This window comes from Chionomys nivalis, chromosome 19 (genome assembly GCF_950005125.1).
Source record: "Chionomys nivalis chromosome 19, mChiNiv1.1, whole genome shotgun sequence".
Lineage (NCBI taxonomy): Eukaryota > Metazoa > Chordata > Mammalia > Rodentia > Cricetidae > Chionomys > Chionomys nivalis.
Window position 1 is genome coordinate 58748083 of NC_080104.1, and position 19619 is coordinate 58767701.

General features: G+C 55.0%; 1 protein-coding gene across 3 annotated transcripts; it reads right to left on the reverse strand.

Moving 5' to 3' along the window:
* Nucleotides 1–1599: 1599 nt before the first annotated feature.
* On the reverse strand, nucleotides 1600–18402 carry Fgd2 (FYVE, RhoGEF and PH domain containing 2). 3 transcript variants are annotated; one of them, XM_057751070.1, is made up of 16 exons: nucleotides 18183–18402; nucleotides 15094–15325; nucleotides 14381–14461; nucleotides 13741–13889; nucleotides 13282–13438; nucleotides 13007–13145; nucleotides 12437–12495; nucleotides 12116–12262; nucleotides 11617–11709; nucleotides 8244–8323; nucleotides 8126–8156; nucleotides 7734–7826; nucleotides 6827–6958; nucleotides 4441–4587; nucleotides 2922–3068; nucleotides 1600–2628 (listed from the first exon to the last, which is right to left on the reverse strand). In XM_057751070.1, the coding sequence occupies exons 1-16, from the start codon at nucleotides 18254–18256 to the stop codon at nucleotides 2413–2415; spliced, it is 1977 nt and encodes a 658-aa protein (XP_057607053.1). In that variant the 5' UTR covers nucleotides 18257–18402; the 3' UTR covers nucleotides 1600–2412. The 3 variants fall into 3 exon arrangements, with proteins under 3 accessions (XP_057607053.1, XP_057607054.1, XP_057607052.1); XM_057751071.1 differs by having other exon boundaries at nucleotides 1600–2586; nucleotides 15094–15328; XM_057751069.1 differs by having other exon boundaries at nucleotides 15094–15328.
* Nucleotides 18403–19619: the final 1217 nt, after the last annotated feature.

A 19619-nucleotide genomic window follows, 5' to 3' on the forward strand; every position in this document is an offset into this window, starting at 1 on the left:
GATTTGCACAGTGGCTGCTCCAGTTCCTCCCCTTCTCCCCAGCGGTGGGTTGTTTATTATTATTATTATTATTATTATTATTATTATTATTATTATTATTTATACAGTGTTCTGGCTGTATATATGCCTACACGCCAGAAGAGGGCACCAGGCCTCATTACAGATGGTTGTGAGTCACCATGTGGTTGCTGGGAATTGAACTCACGTCCTCTTAACCTCTGAGCCATCTCCCCAGTGCAGAACGGATTCTTTTTTCCTCACATCTTAGATGCATTTTTTTTTTGAGACAGCATCTCATTATGTAGCTCTGGCTGACCTCAAACTCACAGAGATTCACCTGCCTCTGCTTCCTAAATGCTGGGATTAAAGGTGTGGGTCTCCACACCCAGCATAGACCTTCTTCTCAAGATGAACTTATTTGTACTTCCAGTTTTGACATCAGGGAAGTGGCGTATGGCTGGCACTCATGACATTTGGCAAATTCTGTTTTGCACTTGTGTGTTCTACCCTGCCAGTTCCTCCCTTCAAGATGAGCTGTCTGGGGGCTCGACTGTTGCTATGTCTCTAATGAATTTGACTCTTGGAAGATGTTCAGCATTTGTTGAATGAATGAGCACAGGGACGATCTTCCGGCCAGGCTGGTCCTCACAGGGATAATACCAGTGGGGGCTCGGGACTTTTAAAAGCCCTCCTCTACTACCCAGCACCAGAAGGATTGCTAGGCTAAAAACATACTTTTCCACATTTATTTGCTCGCTGAGGGTGGGGTCATATGAGCATGCCTGGCACACATGTAGAGGGCAGAGAGTTAGTTTTTATCTTCCATTTTGTGGGTTCTCGCTGTCAGGCTTGGTGGCGAATGCTTTTACCTGTGGGGGCCATCTTTCTGTCTCCAAGCTTCCCCACTCTTTTTTTTTTTCTTTTGGTGCTAGAAGGGCTGGGGCCAGACAGAGGTGCCCATTTCATTCCTATCTCCCCCACTCTCCTCTTCCCTCCTTTCTCTGCCTTCTTTTCGCTGAGCTAATGACTTGCTCTCATACCTGTGTGACCCGGAGGCAATTAGTCATTCTCCCTGCATGGATGTCCTCATCTGGAAAACGGGAGTCTCAGCTCATAATGATTCAGAGAGTCCAGATGAAACATCCAGAGCATTGGAGGCGTGCGCCTGTAATCCCAGCACTCTGGAGGCAAAGGCTTCTCTGTGAAGCCAGAACATCCAGAGCATTGGAGGCGTGCGCCTGTAATCCCAGCACTCTGGAGGCAGAGGCAGGGCTTTCTCTGCGAAGCCAGCCTAGTCTACATTGTCAGTTTCAGGCCAGTCGGGGCTACAGAGCTACACAGTAAGACCCTGACTCAAAACACGCACACGAACACACACACACGCATACACACACGCATGCTCACTCACAGAGGCCCCACGGTAAGCTTATTGCTGTGAGCTTGGTCCCATCGGCTTTGGCAGGTACCCCGAGTATCTTTGTTTCCTCCCCAGCCATGAAGCCCAGCACACACTGCCCTCCAGTGGAAACAACCCAAGTTCCCTTACCCCCCTCTTCCCAAACCAAGCAAATAAAAAGCCTTGCTAGTAGACATGGGCAATGTTTAATTTCAGAGTCAGTTGGTGTCTATTTTCCACAATCATTCCAAACCTTCCTAGGTGATTACCTCGCAGCCTGGGCTGAGACCCTCACAAGGGTGCCAACAGTCATGGGTACTGGGTACCTGGGACTTCTCATACTTTGAGTTGTTTGCTTATTGTTTTTGTTTTTCCAGACAGGGTTTCTCTGTGTAGCTCTGGCTGTCCTGAAACTTGATCTGGAGACCAGACTGGCCTCAAACTCAGAGATTTGCCTGTCTCTGCCTCCCCAGTACTGGGATTAAAGTTGTGTGCCACCACCGCCCAGTTTACCACCACCTGGCTTATTTTGTGTTTTGTGTGTGTGTTGTGTGTGCTTGCAAGGTCTCATGTAGTCCAGGTTGGACTGTAACTCGCTATGCAGCCAAGGGCGACCTTGAGCTTTTGGTATTCCTTCTTCTACCTACGCAATTGCTGGGATCACAGACATGTGTCAGCATGGCCAGGGTGTGTCATGCTGAGGACCCAATTCAGGGCTTCATATGTGCTAGGCAGGCACTCTACCCGCTAAGCTACAACACTGGTCACACTTTCCTGTTTCAGCAATGAAGATCTCATGGCTCAGGGACACTCCTGCCCCCAACCAGCTGAGACACGTGGTTGTGTCTTCCTGAAGTAAAGGACCTGCATCTACTGGATACAGAGTCGGGGAGAACATCTGGACAAGGATGACAGAATGGGTCAGAGTAACCTAACTTGGCATGGAGTGACAGGGCAGTGGGGTCAGCCTGGGAAGGCTGCCATGGGCAAGGTTCTTGAGAAATATCGGCCGTGGTTCAGTCAGACATGTCCTCCTCGTCAGGCCCCTCTGGGGTCCAGCCACTGGCCGCGCGCTTGATAGCCCTCACCCAGCGGCCCTGCAGCTCTTCAGACTCGGCTTTGAAGGTGTACAGCTGACCGGACTGCTGCAGCTGGAAAACCCGAGGGTCCCCCTGGGGTCCCGCCGTCACCTGATAGCCCAGCAGGGGAATGGAGGTGTGAGCCTTCATGTCCTGGTGGAGAAGAAAGCCGTGTGCCCCGCTTCAGCCCTGATGCTCCCGACAGCCACACACCCCTGCTCAAGCCCCCTGATGGAGGGGGGCTGTCAGAAGCCGGAGAAGGAAGAGGAGGAAAGAAGGGGCCTTCCTCAGGGCAAAGTAGCTGCAAACTGCGGTATGGGTTAGCTCTGAAATTCAGTAAACTGTAACTTGAGAATACCATGTCCCTGTAGGGCAAATAGTACCCTAAGCCCCCTCTCCCTACCCCGTGAGAATGAGGAGGCCTAGGTGGGACAGGCATGGCGTACCTGAGGGGCTGCATAGACATACAGCACTAGGGGGTCATCTCGGGGGATCACACACCAGGCCCGGGGGCCGCTCCTGCCCCATTTGTCCCCCATGAGATGCAGGAAGCTGCACACCAGGCTCTGGTCAGGCCCTGCCAGGGAGTCTTTCTGAAAGCAGAGAGGACAGTCAGGTGACAGAGTGCTCTCAAGGTGTCAGGGACCAGACACGCCAGGGAACTTCACGATCACTGCCACTTTTTCTGTCTGAGACAGAGGCTCACATAGCCCAGGCTAGCTTAAAAGTTGGTATGTATCAGGAGATAGCCTTGAACCTCTTCCCTGCACCCCCAGATTCTGGGGGAGTAGGCATATGCCAGCACTTCCGACAGTCACTAGCCTTAATTAATGTCTGCATGCTACTACAAGGAATGAAGACGTCATTTGTCGCTGGAGCGTGAAGACACCCCACCATGTGGCTGGCTCATGCTGACCCCACAACAGACATAACTGCAGGAGAGATGAGGTGTGTGTGCTTACAGGTGCCAGAGCCAGGGATGTCATCCTGGGCTGCTCAGGGGACAGAGTTGGGGTTTGCCAGGCATGAGACTCCAGAAGCAGGCCTTTTGCCTAGTCAGGGGCTGATCTGAGGGGATACATGGGACGGGAAGGGGCTGCAGTCTGTGAAAAGGTGCTAACTTGCCTGTTGGAATCAGTCTTGGCTCAAATAGGCCAGCTTTTCCTTCTTTCCCAAGGGACTGCGGGATACCTCTCTGGCCGTCATGGGGTAGATAGGGGAGCCAGCTAGCATCTGGGTTTTCTTTTCTTTTTCTTTTTTTTTTTTTTTTTTTGGATTTTCGAGACAGGGTTTCTCCGTAGCTTTTTTTGGTTCCTGTCCTGGAACTAGCTCTTGTAGACCAGGCTGGCCTCAAACTCACAGAGATCCACCTGCCTCTGCCCCCCGAGTGCTGGGATTAAAGTCGTGTGCCACCACTGCCCAGCTAGCATCTGGGTTTTAACATTGCACTTGGGAGTCAAAGATGAACATGACTGGAATCCACAGAGAGGGCTCACGGGATGGGGAGTGGTCCAGGGACGCTTTGAAGGTGCACACAGATCACAGAGGTCAGGAAGAGCTGTGGGATGTTAAGCAGGTCACCTCTCTGGATGGGTTTTCTGAGGCCCCTTCTAGTGAGGACACTGCCTGAAGTCAGCCTGACTGGAGCCTGGGCACCCCATCTACACACATATTCCTCGCTCTACTGTGCAGAGCAGCAGGGTGGCCTAGGACTGTGAACTGGAACAGATGGGCCGCACTGTTATTGGATGGGGACACAGAGGAGCAGAAGAGACTGGCTAGTAGCCTACAGGCCATAGCCACTTCTGGCTGCCGTCAGGCCCAGGCTGGCTGGACTGGAGGAGACGATGGGGCTGCCTGTGCATAGAAAGATGAGGAAAGGCGGGACATGGTGGCTTGTTTCTCAGAACCTAGGACAGAATCTTCTGGGAAAGGATGAATGGGGTGGATGCTGCCAGCCCTCACCTCCAATATGCCTCTCCTCTTGTCCTCCTTGCTGTCAGGGAGCACGTTTCCGGTGAGAAAAGTGTAGCACGCCAGGCAGACGCGGTTGGGCCTGTTGCCGTCATATTTCAACTCTGCGCGGTAGTCGGAGCACTTGGCACAGACCACCTGAGGATGGGGGCAGCGGGGGGCGGGGGGGGCGGTGAGAAAGCATGACCACAGGAGCCCAGGCAGAAGGCCCAGGGTTCAGCGCAACTAACCACGCCCCCTCCATGAACCTCTTTCCTGGAGCTGGGTCCTGGAGGGCTCGGCAGGGCAAGCTGGTAGCTGCCAGCACCTCGCTGGCCCCGGCAAGGCGGGACTCTGTCCTCCCGACACAAGGGAAGGGTGACTCAGAGGAGAAAGTGCCTTGGTTACGCCACACAGCTAACCGGCAGCGCAGGCGCCCTCGGCGTCTTCACAGGCCCACAGTTTAGAGCCAGGGATGTAGTTCAGTTGGGAAAACGCACGCACAAAGCCCAGGGTAAATCCTCGGGATCACAGAAAGCGGGTGATGGGTGATGTAGCGCACACCTGTAATCCCAGCGTTTGTGCGGAGGCAGGAGGTTAAAGACGTTCAAGGCCACATTACATTTGCAAGAAAAATCTTTCTTGCAGGTTCTGTCTATTTTATGGTGGCAGCCATGACTGAGTACAGGAACAGGAGGGGAAGAAATGCTCAAAACTAGTCTGGATTCCGTGAGACCTTGTCTCAAAAACACAAACAAAAGACAGGAAGTCTGTCATCTTGCTGGAGTCTGTCATGCTATAGAACAGAGGGGCAGGAAGACCTGGCAGGAGTATTCTGGGGAGTCCAGCCACCCCAGCTCACCCCTAAGGGTGATGGTGCATAAGATATTCAGCGATACTAGGTAAGGCTGAGTAGGGAGGTGTGAAGAGAAACTCTGGGTGCTGTGTGACTCCAAGGAACACTGGGGTGCCCCAGGCATGCTGGGTGTGGCCACTCTCAGGGAGTCACTGTGTACCCCGCCCTCACAGGGTGCCCGAGGCACAAAGGGGAGACAGAAACTGACAGCGGAGCACGAATCGAAAGAGTGACTCATTGGCTCCCTAAAGAGGACATCATGAGCCCCAGACACCCAGGAGTCAGGATGGGGACTCCCAGGGCCTGCGTGCCTTAGGTGGATATTAGGCTTTTATTGAGAAATTTAAACATTTGTTTCTATTTATGTGCATACAGGTGTCTGTGTGAGTGTATGCCACAGGCGTGTGGGTGCTTGTGGAGGCCAGAAGAGGGTGTTGGATCCCCTGGAGCCCGAGTCCTCTGCCAGTGCTCTTTAAGTACTGAGCCAGCTCTCTCTCCTGCCTAAGAGAAATTTGTTTCCTATAACCCTTCAATATTTATTTGTTTGTTTGTTTATTTTTGGTTTTTTGAGACAGCGCTTCTCTGTGTAGCCCTGTCTGTCCTGAACTCACTCTGTAGACCAGGCTGGCCTCAAACTCAGAGATCCACCTGCCTCTGCCTCCTGAGTGCTGGGATTAAAGGCGTGTGCCACCACCGCCCAGCTCCTTGTTTGCTTTTCTGAGGCAGGCTCTCCTGTAGCTGTGTTCCAGGCTGACCTGGAGCTTCCGATCCTTCTACTTCTACCTTCCATGTGCTGAGGCTACACACATGTCCCAGGACATTTGGTTCTGTGTTAAATTATCATTATTTTTAAATTTAGTGTTCATGAGCATGAATGTATGTGTGTGTGTTTGTGTGTGCATGTGCACGCACACCCCGCATCATGGCGTGAGTGTGCAATTGGGATAACTTTATAGGAGTCAGCCCTTTCCTTCTCCTAATAAGTTCCGGGGATCGAACTCAGGGTTGGCGGCAAATGCCCTCCCAGTCATCTCAGTGGCATAGTGTTGTTTTTTAAAGACTTAAGACCGGGTCTTTCTCTATAGCTCAGGCTGGCTATGAACCCCAGATCCGATCCTCCTTTATTCCCCTCTCTAAAATTTTATTTTAGGCCAGGTGGGGAAACTGAGGCCTTCACAAGAGGGTGGAGTTGGCAGCACATAAGAGGATGGGAGAGAGAGAATGAGATTGGGGTGCCTGCCACATGGTGGGACTGGAAAGGTAGTGGGTTGATACCCCCTGGGGACAGAGACCCTCTCAGTGAACAGGAGAGTCACTGAAGGAGGCTTCAGGGAGCCAGTTCACCCTCTCAGCCCACCTCCTATCCCAAGAAAGCAGGGAGGTGGCACACTGCTTCACCATACTGGGCACTGCAAGGCCAGGGCAGTGAACACTCAAGTTGGCCAGGACGGGGAGCCAGCTGAAGCCTGATGCTGGAGGCAGGAATGGCATGGGCAAAGACAGGTCCTGGACTGGGTCCCCAGTTCCCACAGGCATACTCACATAGCCACAAGCCCGGCAGTGGTGGCGCCGACGCATCAGGGCATTGAAGGGCTCCTGGCAGCGCATGCACATGGTCACCATTTTGTCTCGGACCCACTGAGGCGCTCGGAGGCCCAGCTCCTCTGCCTGTGGCTGAGGGAGGAGAGCATCTGGCTGGGTGGGCACGTCAAGGCATCTTGCACCCCTTGAAAGCCTTGCAGCTTCGGAGATAATCTACCTACTAATATTCTTACTGTATAGGGGAGGAAACAGGCCTAGAGAGGTCGAACAACTCAGGATTGTCACCCGGAGAGCCAGAGTTCAGAGCCAAAAGCCCACTCACCTCCCTCTCTCTCTGCCTCTCTGATAGGCTCGGCTCTGGTTGTTAGGCCTGGGCTGCTCCCTCTCTCTCTGCCTCTCTGATAGGCTCAGCTCTGGTTGTTAGGCCTGAGCTGTGCAGGGGTCGTCCCTGGCACAGTTCCACCCAAGATGGAGCAGAAATTTTGGCTTTGTTTTTGAAACAGGTCTCACTATGTAGCTCAGGCTGGCCTGGAACTGTGTAGGTCAGGTTGGCCTCAGACTCATGGAATGTGGACTAAAGCCTGGTGCCATGCCTAGCTAAAGGCGGAGAGTTTTATTTTTATTTTTGAAGGTCTTTTTGAGTTAGGACCTCATGTGGCCTGAGTTGGCCTTGAACTCACAAAATATCAGAGGACAACCTAGAACTTCTGACCCTCTGCCTCTCCCTCCCGAGGGCTGGCATCCCAGCACGCCTGGCTCAGAGACAGATTTTGCTAACTAGGAAACTGGCCCTGGGTCACCTGAGGGTGGTGTCGGGTGGAAGGGCTTCCTTGGAGCGCTTCGTGTTAGTCTTGGTAGGGGACTCTCTGTTCCTGTTCTGTCCTGGGGCACAGAACTCCTACTGCACCTTGGGCTCCTGTGTGTCCCCCTGCGGTCCCTGGACAGCAGCCTTGAAGGTTTCACTCCGCTTCTCGACGTGGTCAATAGCTGTCTGGCAGGCCTGAGTGGAGGTGAGGGTGGAGGGTGAGAGCTGCCCCAGGCGTCTTCCCGACCTCAGGTAGGCCCAGACTCTAACCACAGGAGCAGAGCGTTAGCTCCAGATTGTCACGTCAAAACTGAGTCTCAGAAATGACAGGAGCTGCTCCAGACTGCCCAGCAAGGCAGTGAGACACAGCAGGATTTGAACTCGGGGCTGACTTCAAACTCCACAGGAAGAGGGGGCAGCTGAGCACACTCACGTGTGGGGCACACATACACCCTCCTTCCCCTCCCTCCCAAGTAGCCCTGGAGTGTCCATACCTGAATCCAGGAAATCATTTCCTCTCTGGACCTGCTCGGAAGGAAAGAACAGGGCAGAGGGTAGCACCCACCCGCCCTGTCTGCCTGTCTCCCATAGCCCCAGTCCACTGGTGCCTACCGGGCCTGCAGCTCCAGCGTGCGCTGCTTTCCAGACACCAGGAAGGAGTGTGGGAACTCAGCGTCAGTCAGCTCCCGCACCTGCCGGTGGAGGAAGAAGCATCAGGCCTCATGCAGGCAGAAACAGCCCTCGCTCACACCCAGCACTGCAGGCAGGAACAACCCTAACCCAGGTCAGTGCACAGGCACCCGACTCTAAGCAAACTGGACTGAAGCCTTCAGGATTTTGTCAGCAGCATGGAAGCTGATCCGGTGTGAAGTAGAGGGACAGTTCCAGAGAGTCACCAGAAACAGAAACTGGACCTCAAAGTAAGACGGGTCTGTGAAAGCTTATGGGACTATTTCCATGGCCTAAATATTTCCATCTTAAAAAGTTTGGTCATTCTCAGAGAGATCCTGGGAAGTAGATCTCATCCATATTTACATGGTGCTGGAACTGGAAGCTGAGAGCAGGCTTGAGACCTGCCCAAGACCACACTGCATTTCAAAAGGAAAATGAGGCACCGAACACTGGGTTTCTGCCATCAAGAATGAGGTTGGATGACTACTGACTTTCACTTCTCCCCCAAGGTGCAGTCAACCCAGTCCTGCCCCAGGTGTACACAGAGACTGGCCCAGGGAACCTAAGCCAGACCCAAGCCTAGACCCTGGGACTTGTGTTCCTACAGCTCCATGGCGGCCAGGCTTCTCTGCGCAGTCTGTCCTTTGGGAAGGACTGGGCATGGCCTGGACCCTGTTCCTGCCTAGGGGAGGCCTATGAATGGTGGAGACTGCACACAGCCACCGTGCACAAGGGACGAATGACAAAGCCTGGGTGATATGGGGCCAAGCATTTCTGCAGCTCAGGCCTTTGGACCTGATGCTGGGGACAGAGGGGCTGGGGAGAGAAGGGTGACTCCACTGAGGGACAGCATGGGGGGCCTGGGCAGACTCTGTAACCTGCCAGGGGAGGAGCCAAGAAAAGAAGGTGGAAGCCCAAAGCTTGGGGTCCAGGGTAGGAAGGAAAGGGGGACCCCTGGGGAACTCCCTGCCTGGGTCGAGATGCTCTGGGGTCCTCATGAGCAGCTTCAGGCTTTGGCGCCCTGCTGGGCCATCTTAGCCTGCTTGGTCCTCTCTGGGTCTGGCTCAGTTCAGGACTCCTCTAGCCCACTCAGGTCTTTGTACCCATCATCAAAGGACTCCGTGGTTCAGAAGGCTTTCCTGGCGTCTGTTGGCCAACTGGCTCATCTCCAGATCTTGTTAGAACAAGGCATTTGACTGCCATCTGCCGGTCAACTCTCGCTACAAATATGTGAGCTATGCTATGTCACAGTTGGCTACAGATGGCACCCCTGCGATGGGGTGCCCTCCTGCACCTGTTCGGTTGGATATGAGGTTCTGGAAAGGCATGCCTCTGTGACCTCTCCTTCACAGGACCGGCTCACACCATGGGCACAATCACCTTGTGAGAACCATGTGGTCCTGGCACCAGACCATAGACTGGAAGAACCACCAGGATGGTTCAAGCCACATTCCTTCAAACCTGAGTCAGAAAATGGTTCCCATTTGTTTTAGCCTGCTCTTCACCCGCTGTGCCCAGCAACATCCAGCAGAGGGTACTGTGAGGCCACTGACAAGAGACACAGGCTTGTGCCAGAGGGTGGCAGCCTCACGAGGGACATGTGGCCTTCTCAGCCACCCTTCTGTTTCCGAGGCGGGTTCTCATGTGGTCATGTGGTCTTGGCCGGCATTAACCTCACTGTGTTGCCAAGGACGGCTGAAACTCCTGGTCCTCCTGCCAGCACCTGCCAAATGCTGAGATTATAGGTGTGGGCCAGCACATCTGAGCTACTGGTTGCCTGGATCCGATCCAGGGCTCTGGGAATGTTAGGCAAGCTCTCTACCAACTGAGAGACATTACAAACTCTGTTTTTTGAGGTGGTCTCTCTGTACACCCCAGGCTGACCTGAAATTCACTGCACAATTCAGTTTGTCCTTGAATTTGCAGCAATCCTCCTGTCTCAGCCTCCCAAGCGCTGAGATTACAGGTGTGAGCTCCCATGCCGGGCTGTGAATCTCCTTTGGTCTGTATAGCTTTTGCCTCCTTTGGGTCCTCCCCTTCTTTAGGGACAAGGTTTCACTATGAGGCCCTGGCTAGCCCTGTAACTCACTATGTAGACCAGTTTATTCTCGTTATGTAGATCCGTCTAGATTCAAGCTCACAGAGATCTGCCTGCCTCGACTTCCGTAAAACTGAGATCAAAATCATGTACCATCACACCCGGCCCTGGTGTCTGTTTCTTGCCTTTGTCGGTCGGCCTCTGACACTCTCTAGGCTAGGCTGAGTCCATCCTTCCAATATCTTTCTCTTATCCATAGTTCTGTCTACCTCCTCCCTCAATCTTCTCAGACATGCCTGCTCACACGCTGGCCTCTGAGACTCTCTGACCATCTCAGGATGGAGGCTAGAAGTCTCAGGTGGAGCTACACACTTAAAAGACTCCAGCCAACTCAGGTGAAGACACTATGAACCCTCAGAAGGTGTTCATACCCCTGGAACTCTCCATGGGGTGGGGATGGGGGTGAGATCCTGGGCTCCAGACTCAGTACCTCTGAGCTTTCCCCTCTGGTTTGGGTACTATAGGGAGGGTTTACTACCCGACTTTGGGGTCCTCAGGGCCAGGATTCTAGGCGTGGCCCACTCTACCTAGCTTGTGCAGCACAGGGGATGAAATCCACCAGACAAGTGCTCAGTCGACTGAGTCACATCCCCAGCCCTATCTATAACTGTCCTTAGACAATAAGACCTCATCCAGGAAACACACTGCAGCAGAGGGCTGTGGAGAGGGTCTGACGGAGGAGGCGGCGGGGCTGGCCCCGCTCATCTGAGCTCCACTCTAGATGAGAACACATCCAATCAGTGGCCAGGACTGCCTTACTCTCCAATCCTGCTCTAACATCAGCACGTGGGCAGGAGCATCAGGGCTCCAGGCATGGGGTAAGACCCAACAGAATGCCTGCCAGTCATCCCAGGCAGGGGGGCTTTCCCAGGCAGGGGGTCCGTCCCCGGCAACACACAGTACAGAAGAGCCTACACACATCAGGCCGCCAGGCCCGCCAGGCCCGCCAGGCCCGCCAGGCCCACCAGGCCCACCAGGCCCACCAGGCCCACCTGGACCTGCCACTCAGAACATTGGTCACACATTGCCATGTGGACAGCAATGGTGCCGATAGCAAGGAAAGCTAGGGAGTTGCCAGGGTTGTGCATTGCTGTGGGATAAGCTGTGCTGCCCCCACAAGGGCCTGACAGCAGAGCTCTGCTCACATTTCCCCCCAAGGACTTGCTCTGCCCCCCACTGTCCCCCACCCTGGGTCCTCTTTGGAGGATGACTCACCTTCATGCCAGCCACATCGATGCGGGTCCTCACCTGGAACTGGGCGCCCACTTGGAGGACGCGGGGTACACAATACAGCAGCATGTTGTTGAACTGGGGAGACACAGGCGGTATGGGTAGCAGCTCAGGGTCTCTCAGGTGATCTGGCCATACCCTTCCCCTGCCACACTCTAGGCTGGCGCACAGGTCTGCACAGGTGATCTGGGAAGGAGCGAGAATGTAGCTGTCTCGCCCCCAATTGCACCAACGGACTCTGAAGGGTCCCTCTACTCTGAGCACTAGGGGACCAGAGCAGCCGGAAGAGCCTCAGAGCTGACGGGGTAATTGACCTCAAGGTAGCCATACAGCTGGATGTCCGGAGACCCTGGCTTTTCCAGGGTCAGCCCGGAAAACTGCCTTAATTCCCGCGGGCTGTGCTGTCTTTAGAAGTCAGCCAGGCTCAGACTCTGGTTTTCTGCTTCCCAGCGCACACCAGAAAGCCGAACCCGGCAGCCCCTACCAAAAACAGGTAACGCTCCATCGGGTCGCTGCGTCGGAATGAGATCTTCAGGACGGGGCCCTCTCGGAGCAGGGTGTTGGAGGGGTCCACCATGTCGTCCTCCAGGCCCAGGCGCTGATATACCTCCCACAGGCCTTGCAGCCGCTCCTGGAGATGGGGCACACCTTCAGCCTACTGGGCAGGGTCCCAGCTTCTTGATAATGTGCCTGGTGGGGATGGGAGGAGGGAGCCAGAGGCAAGGAGGCAGCGTGGGACAGGTACCCTGGGCGAGATCCGTGCATACAGGAATGCCCCACACCCATGCCAGGAGGGGCTGCTCACCATCTCTGCAATGGCTGCATTGGAGTGCTGCGCAGCTGAGAAGATCATGTCCAGCGCTCCTAGCAAGGGAGCAAGGATGCAGTTACTCCTGGAGACCTGCAGGCTGGGGCTGGGGCGCCGCAATATGGCCTGGGGACCTGCCATAACCACCACCAGGCACATCACAGCCCTGCCCATGCAGGCCAGCATAGTGAGGGTGTAGAAGGCAGGAACCACCGAGGAGAGGGGCACCGAGACCACCGGGAAGCTGTGTGGTTAGACGTATGACTTCAGCAATCATCTCTTCTCCCTGAGCAAAGCCAGACCTAGAAGGTACACCTTACAGATGTAGATTCAAATCCCAGCCCTGCTCCGTTCTGGCCTGTGTGACTCTGGCAAGTCATTTAACCTCTCGGGGCCTTACTGGGTTGTCTGTCAACTGTGGCTGTGGTGTCGATAACATGTATGACGTGCCAGTGATTGATGCAATGACAGATGTCATGAGAATCACTGTAGTAGGTCCTCGGTATACACATGGCAGTGACCAGCCTGCCTTCCACCCCAGCTCCCTGGGACCCATGGTGTCCTCACTCTGCGCGTCTGCACGGTCTGGCGCCTCGGCTGGCAGCTTCTGCACATACTCCTTGAGCAGCAGTTCGTACCGTGGTATCCTCTGCACCGGCTCCAGCATGTGGTGTTGCAGGGTCAGGCTGCCTGAGGCCTCGCTGAGCTTGGGGAGCGGGAAGCGGGGGCGGGAGGGTGAGGGGACAGAGAGCAGGGTCTCAGGTCTGAGTGGGGTGCCCGACCTGGGGAAATGAGGCAGGCCCACCAGGCGGCTGTGCAGGCTCCACCCCTGTGCCCCTCACCTGGATGCGAGTAACCACCTCCTGGAAGGGCTGAGACTTCTCCATCCAGGTGGCCAGCAGCTCCGCCGCGCGCTCGAAGTTCTTCACATACTCGCTGTACATCTTCAGGAACGGGGCCAGTTTCTGGATCACATCTCCGATGCGGGGTGTGGCTGTCCTGAGTGGGGGAGGGAAGGCTCTCAGTCTGGCCCCAGCCTTTCCAGTACGCTTGGGGCAGGTGCAGGGGAGAGCGACACCCCGAGGGTCCCACTCCTCCTTAGACTCTGAGCTCCTGGGCTCATGACATCATGGCCTCTTAAGTCCCAGGGTCTAGGATTGCCCCCTTCCACCTCAGCTCTGCAAGGAGTAGAGGCCTTTAGGAGACAGTCATGGCCAGCGTTACACTCACTGCCTCACAGCCTCCCTAGCCTGGGTCTGTGGCCCCTGATCAAGCTGGGGCACTGAGACCTGGGACCTCACCAGTCATCCACGCGCCGCTGCAGCTCTGGGAGGAAGAACTGAGCGTGAAAGCAGTAGATGGAGGAGATGTTGGAGAAGATGAGCCGCACCACGTCCTCAGGGAAGGCCTTGCTGCGGCCTGCCTCCCTCAGCAGCTCCTGGAAGAACACCTGTGCAGGGGACCAGCACCAGGTCATACATACCCTGTCTAAGAAGGAACCACCATCCACACCCCCCAGCCCAGGAGGACGCCCGGCTCCAGCAGAGCCAGATTTGCATCCTAGCCACAGCCCTGGGAGAGATGGCCAGGGGAGAATGGATTCCAGCTACTTTACAGCCAGGCAGGCAAGCCAGGAATTTCTAGGACGTGGCCAAGGGAACAAGGGAAACAGCTCCATCTGTGCCATCCGGGGGCCTTGGGCTTCCCTGGGCTGAAGCACCATAAGAAAGGAGGGGTGTCTGGTGAGGGCAACCTGGGGAAACCAGGCAGGGCTGCCATGTATAAGGCTGGTTAGGAACAAAGGCAGTGCCCGTGGTGCTAAGGGTCTCAGTTCCGATGCTGCCCCAACCCCACCCGAGGGTCAGTGGGTTGAGTCAAAGCCAAGCCCTGGGCTGCTGTCAGCATTGCTGATATGGAGGGTGCTGGGGAGTCTCCACTGGCCTGGTCAAGCAGGTGCAGGCGTGCAACGTAGGCCTGCTCTGTCTCCAGAAGCTCCTGCACGACCCTCTTCTCCTCAGGTTCCTATGGGGGCGGGGGGGGGGGGGGAGAAGGATCGTCATTTGGCTTGCCACTCCTCAGAGGACACTGTGGCTGTGCCCAGTAAGCACCTCCTCTGGTATCCCTGCCCTCCCACAGTGCACCAGTTCTGGCCCTGGACTAGCCTTCTTAGGATACAGCCTAAAGGGGTGCCTAGTTCGTGGGCTGAAGCTTTAAGGTTAGGCAGCTTCCATCTGGGTTTTCATGGGAGCCAGGGACAAAGGAGCCACCATGGAGGAGACCTGGCTGCCTGCTGGGGAATTCTCTAGACATGGAGCAGAAGGGGCCTGGTTCCCAGCTGAGCCACTCTCTGGCTCTTCAGGGGTAGGGGGCTACAAGGTTACATTAGGTCATAAGGGAGGGCCACGAACCAATGTGGCTTGTGACCTTATAGGAAGAGGGGGACTTGGGTTTATTGGAACACAATTGCCATCCCAGCACTGGGGATGTACAGGCAGGAGAAGGTAACTTTAAGGTCAACCTGGGTTACATTCTAAGGTCCTGTCTGAAAGAGGAGGAAGAGGGAGAGGAGGCAGGAAGAGCAAGAAGGATGGAAGGCTGAGGGGCTCTTCTACCCATCCCCCACCGAGCCAGCAGCCCTGAGATCCACTCCTCACCTGTGCCTCTGGCCCTGGCCTGGCCCCAGGCTGGCAGGATTTCCTCCAAGCCCCACTTATTAGCTTATTTTTGAGGGAGTTCAGATATGTCCTGCTGACTGGTCGGAGCTCAGACTTCAAGGCCTCCTCAGCAGGAGGTGCCTCCCAAGGCCCTGGGGACAGGGGCAGCTGGTGTTCGGGGCTATGGGGCTGGTCATCAAGACTATGGGATCCAGGTGTTGTTCCCAGGTTCCTGCTAAGAACAAACCACGCTTGAGGGTCCCCTCCGGGTGACTGGTGTGAGTCACTGGTCTTCACGGCCCCCAAGTGCCTGGTACACCGTGGGAACTTGCTAAGACTTCCGCATCTCTCCTCAGCCCTCCTGCCCCCCTCTCTTTTGAGCCAGGATCTCCTGCATCACAGGCTGGCCTTGGCCCTCTTTATAGTGGAAGGTTGTTGGGGACCACGGACCACCAGACCCTGAATTTCCTGTAAACAACTTGTTTTCCTCTGGTCTGAGCAGCCTGCAGCTGCTCTGAGCACGAGACCCTGATGGTAGGCTGGTGGGTCTGCAGCTGAAAGACCCCGAGAGCTGGGGCGTGGCCAGAGCCCTATGTAAGCTGTCCCTGAGCACAATAAAGTGGGCATTCTTGTATCAGGGATGACCCGTGTCTCTGTCTGTCTGTGTGCATGTTTTTTTAAGTCTGCAGCTTAGTTCCCAGCTTGCGTACCATCCCATAGTGCAGGTGCTACAGAAGGTGACTTTGGACTCCTGTTCCTCTTGCCTTGACCTCCCTAGAGCCGGGATAGGCATAGGGGCACTGTGCCTGGTGTGGGGGACAGAACCCAGAGTTCTGTGCATGCTAGGCAAGCACTCTAGCAACTGAGCCATGTCTCCGGCACCACCAACACCCTTCTGGGAGGGAACTGCAGCGGTTCTCAAATGAGTCATTGTGGACTGTTTTATTCTTTGGGGAACTGTATACTTCCCTGTTTCAAATGCAACCATTTCAAATGCAACCATGTCCAGAGAACCTCTCCTTTGGCACACAGCTTTTCAGGGCACCTTTAGGGTCACCCTCAACTTTGGACTTCACGCCGATTTTAATTTCTATACTTCTCCTGATCAAGGGAAGGTGGGAACCATAGAATAATACAGAAGGACCCAGATGCTAACTTGGGGCTTTTCAGGGGAACCCATACCCTTCACACCACTACCAGGGCACAAAGGCAGCCTGGGGAGCAGGGCCCCTGCCCCATGGGTCTGACCCTCACAGGGCAGTTTTATTCCACTGCATATACCAGTTCTACAGACCAAAGAAGCCTGCCCTGGCAGAGTGCTCCCTGCTAGGCATGTGCAGGGAAGCACACCAGGTAGGCATCTCTGAAAAAGACTAGGAAATAAAGGCCAGACAGGTTGGAAAAAACCTCCAAAACACAAAGAGAAAGAGTTTCATTGCATCCATGCTGCAGCTGTAGAAACTGAGGCAGGAAGGATGAGAACTCGGAAGGGGTTCAAATTGTGCAGGCTGGGGTCCAAACCCCCACAAGAAGGTGCCTTTTCTCTTGATAACTGAGGCAATTGTCCAGGTCACAGGGCCCAATGGAGGTAGTAGCAGGAATATCAGGGCCCATTCCAGGCACTGGAAACTGAGTTCCTTGGCTTCACAGCCTGCAGCCAGGGAGGCATGGGTAGAGGGAGATGGGCGGGTTGGGAGTGTGCTGAGTCTCAGATTTTCTCTTCAGCATTTGGTTTCAGCTTCTGTATTTTCCAAGCACTCAGGCCTGTGGCTGTTTCCTCCCCAGGCTTTAGTTTCAAATCAGCTTGGTGCCAAGGGCCCAGACGGGAAGCCTGCACGGCACCCCTTGCTCTGTAGGCTGACTCCTACATCTCTGAACACGCTTCTTGTGACCTGCTCTCATCTAGGGTGACTCCACCTGTGAGGTGCACTCTGGCACAGCTCGGTACCCCAAGGCTGGCACCCACACGAGCCTACTCACCCTCTGGCACTCTGAGTGTGGTGGTCCCACAGTTGGGGTGGTGGGGAGCTGTCCCGGGTGCTGAATAGGTTGAGCGTGGCCAAGCCCCTGGAGAGGCAGGGTCAGCTGCCAAAGTACTGCTGGCATGATGTGGGACTCCGTGGCCTGCACACAGCAGGGAGGCCTGTCCAGTCCAAGCCTGTGGTCTTGCATTGTGGGAGGAGGTAACTTTTTATCATAAGCAGAAGTCTGTCCCTGCCCCTAGGCACTGCACTGTGTTCTCATGGCTCCCTAGGGCTGGGAGCACTGGTGGCTGAGGGTTATTGTCAGAGTCCCCCTTCTGGGAGCTGCCCTCCAGGGAAGAAACCTGCCTCACCCAGCATCTAGCAACTGGAGGCCTGGGTGCCTCAGCTAGAACTCCTGTGGTGCATCCAGGTTCTGGAACTCCCTAGCACAAACAGGGTCCAGCCTCTCCCTCCCATCTTTCAGGCTCTGCTTCTCAAAGAGTCTCCCCTAAGCCTCCTGGGGCCAACCTATATCTGGTGTGCTTCCAGAGAGCGGTACCTAAGACACTCCCAAGTCCCAGGTCTGCAGAGCAGTTCCACATGTCACACTCACGCCCCTCCAGGACCACCTAGGACCCCCTTCCTCACCTGGCTTTGTCCTTCCCCTTCAGATGCAAGCCTCAGCACAGGTCCCAAAGCTCAGAAATGTAAAGAACCTGGTCTCACCCCCACCCCTGCCTCTTCTTTAAGGGTGGGAACAGAACCCTGGGGCCATTAGGGTGAGCCCATAGGAAAGGAACCGTGAGATGGTGGCAGTGTGAGCCTGGCTCTGCTTGGCCCTGTCCAGTCCCATGTCATCTGTGCCCTGTCCTTTGGCTCCCATCTCAACGACAGCCACTTAACTGTGTCCTGGTTTGAGTGGGAAGTGTGTGTGTGTGTGTGTGTGTGTGTGTATTGGGAGTCCCCCAATGCATGCTGTTTGTTCACCCTGTCCAGCTCAGGACCCCAAGAGCAGTCTCCAGTACTGCCAGTCACCTGTCCTGAAGGCACCTGGGAGAGAACCCAGGGCAGGACCCGAAGAACCAGGCAAATAGAAGGGCTTGACCCCACCCCAAACACCTGTACCTGCTGTTCTCAAACACAGCCACCAGGTTGCACACTGAGGCCAGCTTCTCCTCGCTGCTACCGGCATGCTCCATCCTGCAAGGCTGCAGGGTGGTCCTCAGTTACCCCAGAAGCTGGGAGGGAGGCAACTGGCCAGCGCACTCCGCACTCCTTGTCCTGGGGGCGAGGCAGGGCTAGGACAGCCTTAAATCTGTGCCCATCTCTTCAGGCTGTCCTGCAGGGTAGGTCCTATTTTCAGAGTGAGAAAAGAGGAAGTGGTCCCAGAAGCAGCTCTCCCTGCTGTGGGAGGAGCCTGCAGAGTTTTGCCCACTTTCCTGAACTCTGACCTTTACCCCCTGGAGATGTCTACCCTGACCCTGCCCCACTAGAGAAAACACAAGCAGAAGCAACAGGGGTCACAGGAAGTTTCTGGAGCTGGAGCCCGGACAGAGCAGCTTGGACTGACCCATAATCTTCTGCGTGGGGTTCAGGGATTTTTTTTTTAAATATTTATTTATTTATTTATTATGTATACAATATTCTTTCTGTTTGTATGCCTGCAGGCCGGAAGAGGGCACCAGGCCTCATTACAGATGGTTGTGAGCCACCATGTGGTTGCTGGGAATTGAACTCAGGACCTCTGGAAGAGCAGGCAATGCTCTTAACCGCTGAGCCATCTCTCCAGCCCCCAGGGATTTTTTTTAAACTTGTTACCATTCTCGGCATCTTCTTGCATCTAACCCCGTTCATTGCTGTAAGGTGCAGCACACAGCGCCTGTCTGTGCTCTATGCGCTACCATACAGTTCCCGAGCTTCGGGCAAGGGGCTGGAGGTTGAAACACACAAACACACACAGACAGAGAGACATGAACCTCTAGTCACTGGTAAGAAGCCCCTTATTCGATAGCACCACGGAGGCTTATATACCCAACAGTCAGGTGGGCCAACAGGTGAAAACCTTATCCTCTGATCCTCAAGGCCAAGGCAACACGGGCTCGTGAAGCAGAGCTGATAAACAACTTTGACATAGCTTTCAGTAACTCAAATCAGAAGGAAAGTAAAGATCTCTAGCAGGGAAGAGCAGCTAGAGGCCAGAACTCCAAATGGTCCCAACAGTAAGAAAACAGCTAAATGCTGAAAATGGATCACAGGACTGGGGATGTAGCTCAGTTGGTAGCATGCTTGCCTGGCCTGCAGGGAGCCCTGGGATCCGACCTCAGCATAGCAGACCCGGTGTGGGGATGCAGGCCTGTGGTACCCACTTAGGAGGTGGACACAGGAAGAGAGAGATTCAAGGTTATCCTTGACTGCCTAAAGAGTTAAGGCCAACCTGGGCTACATGAGACCCTGTCTCAAAAACGGGAGGCTGGGCTGGAGAGATGGCTCAGTGGTTAAGAGTACTGGCTGCTCTTCCAGAGGTCCTGAGTTCAATTCCCAGCAACCACATGGTGGCTCACA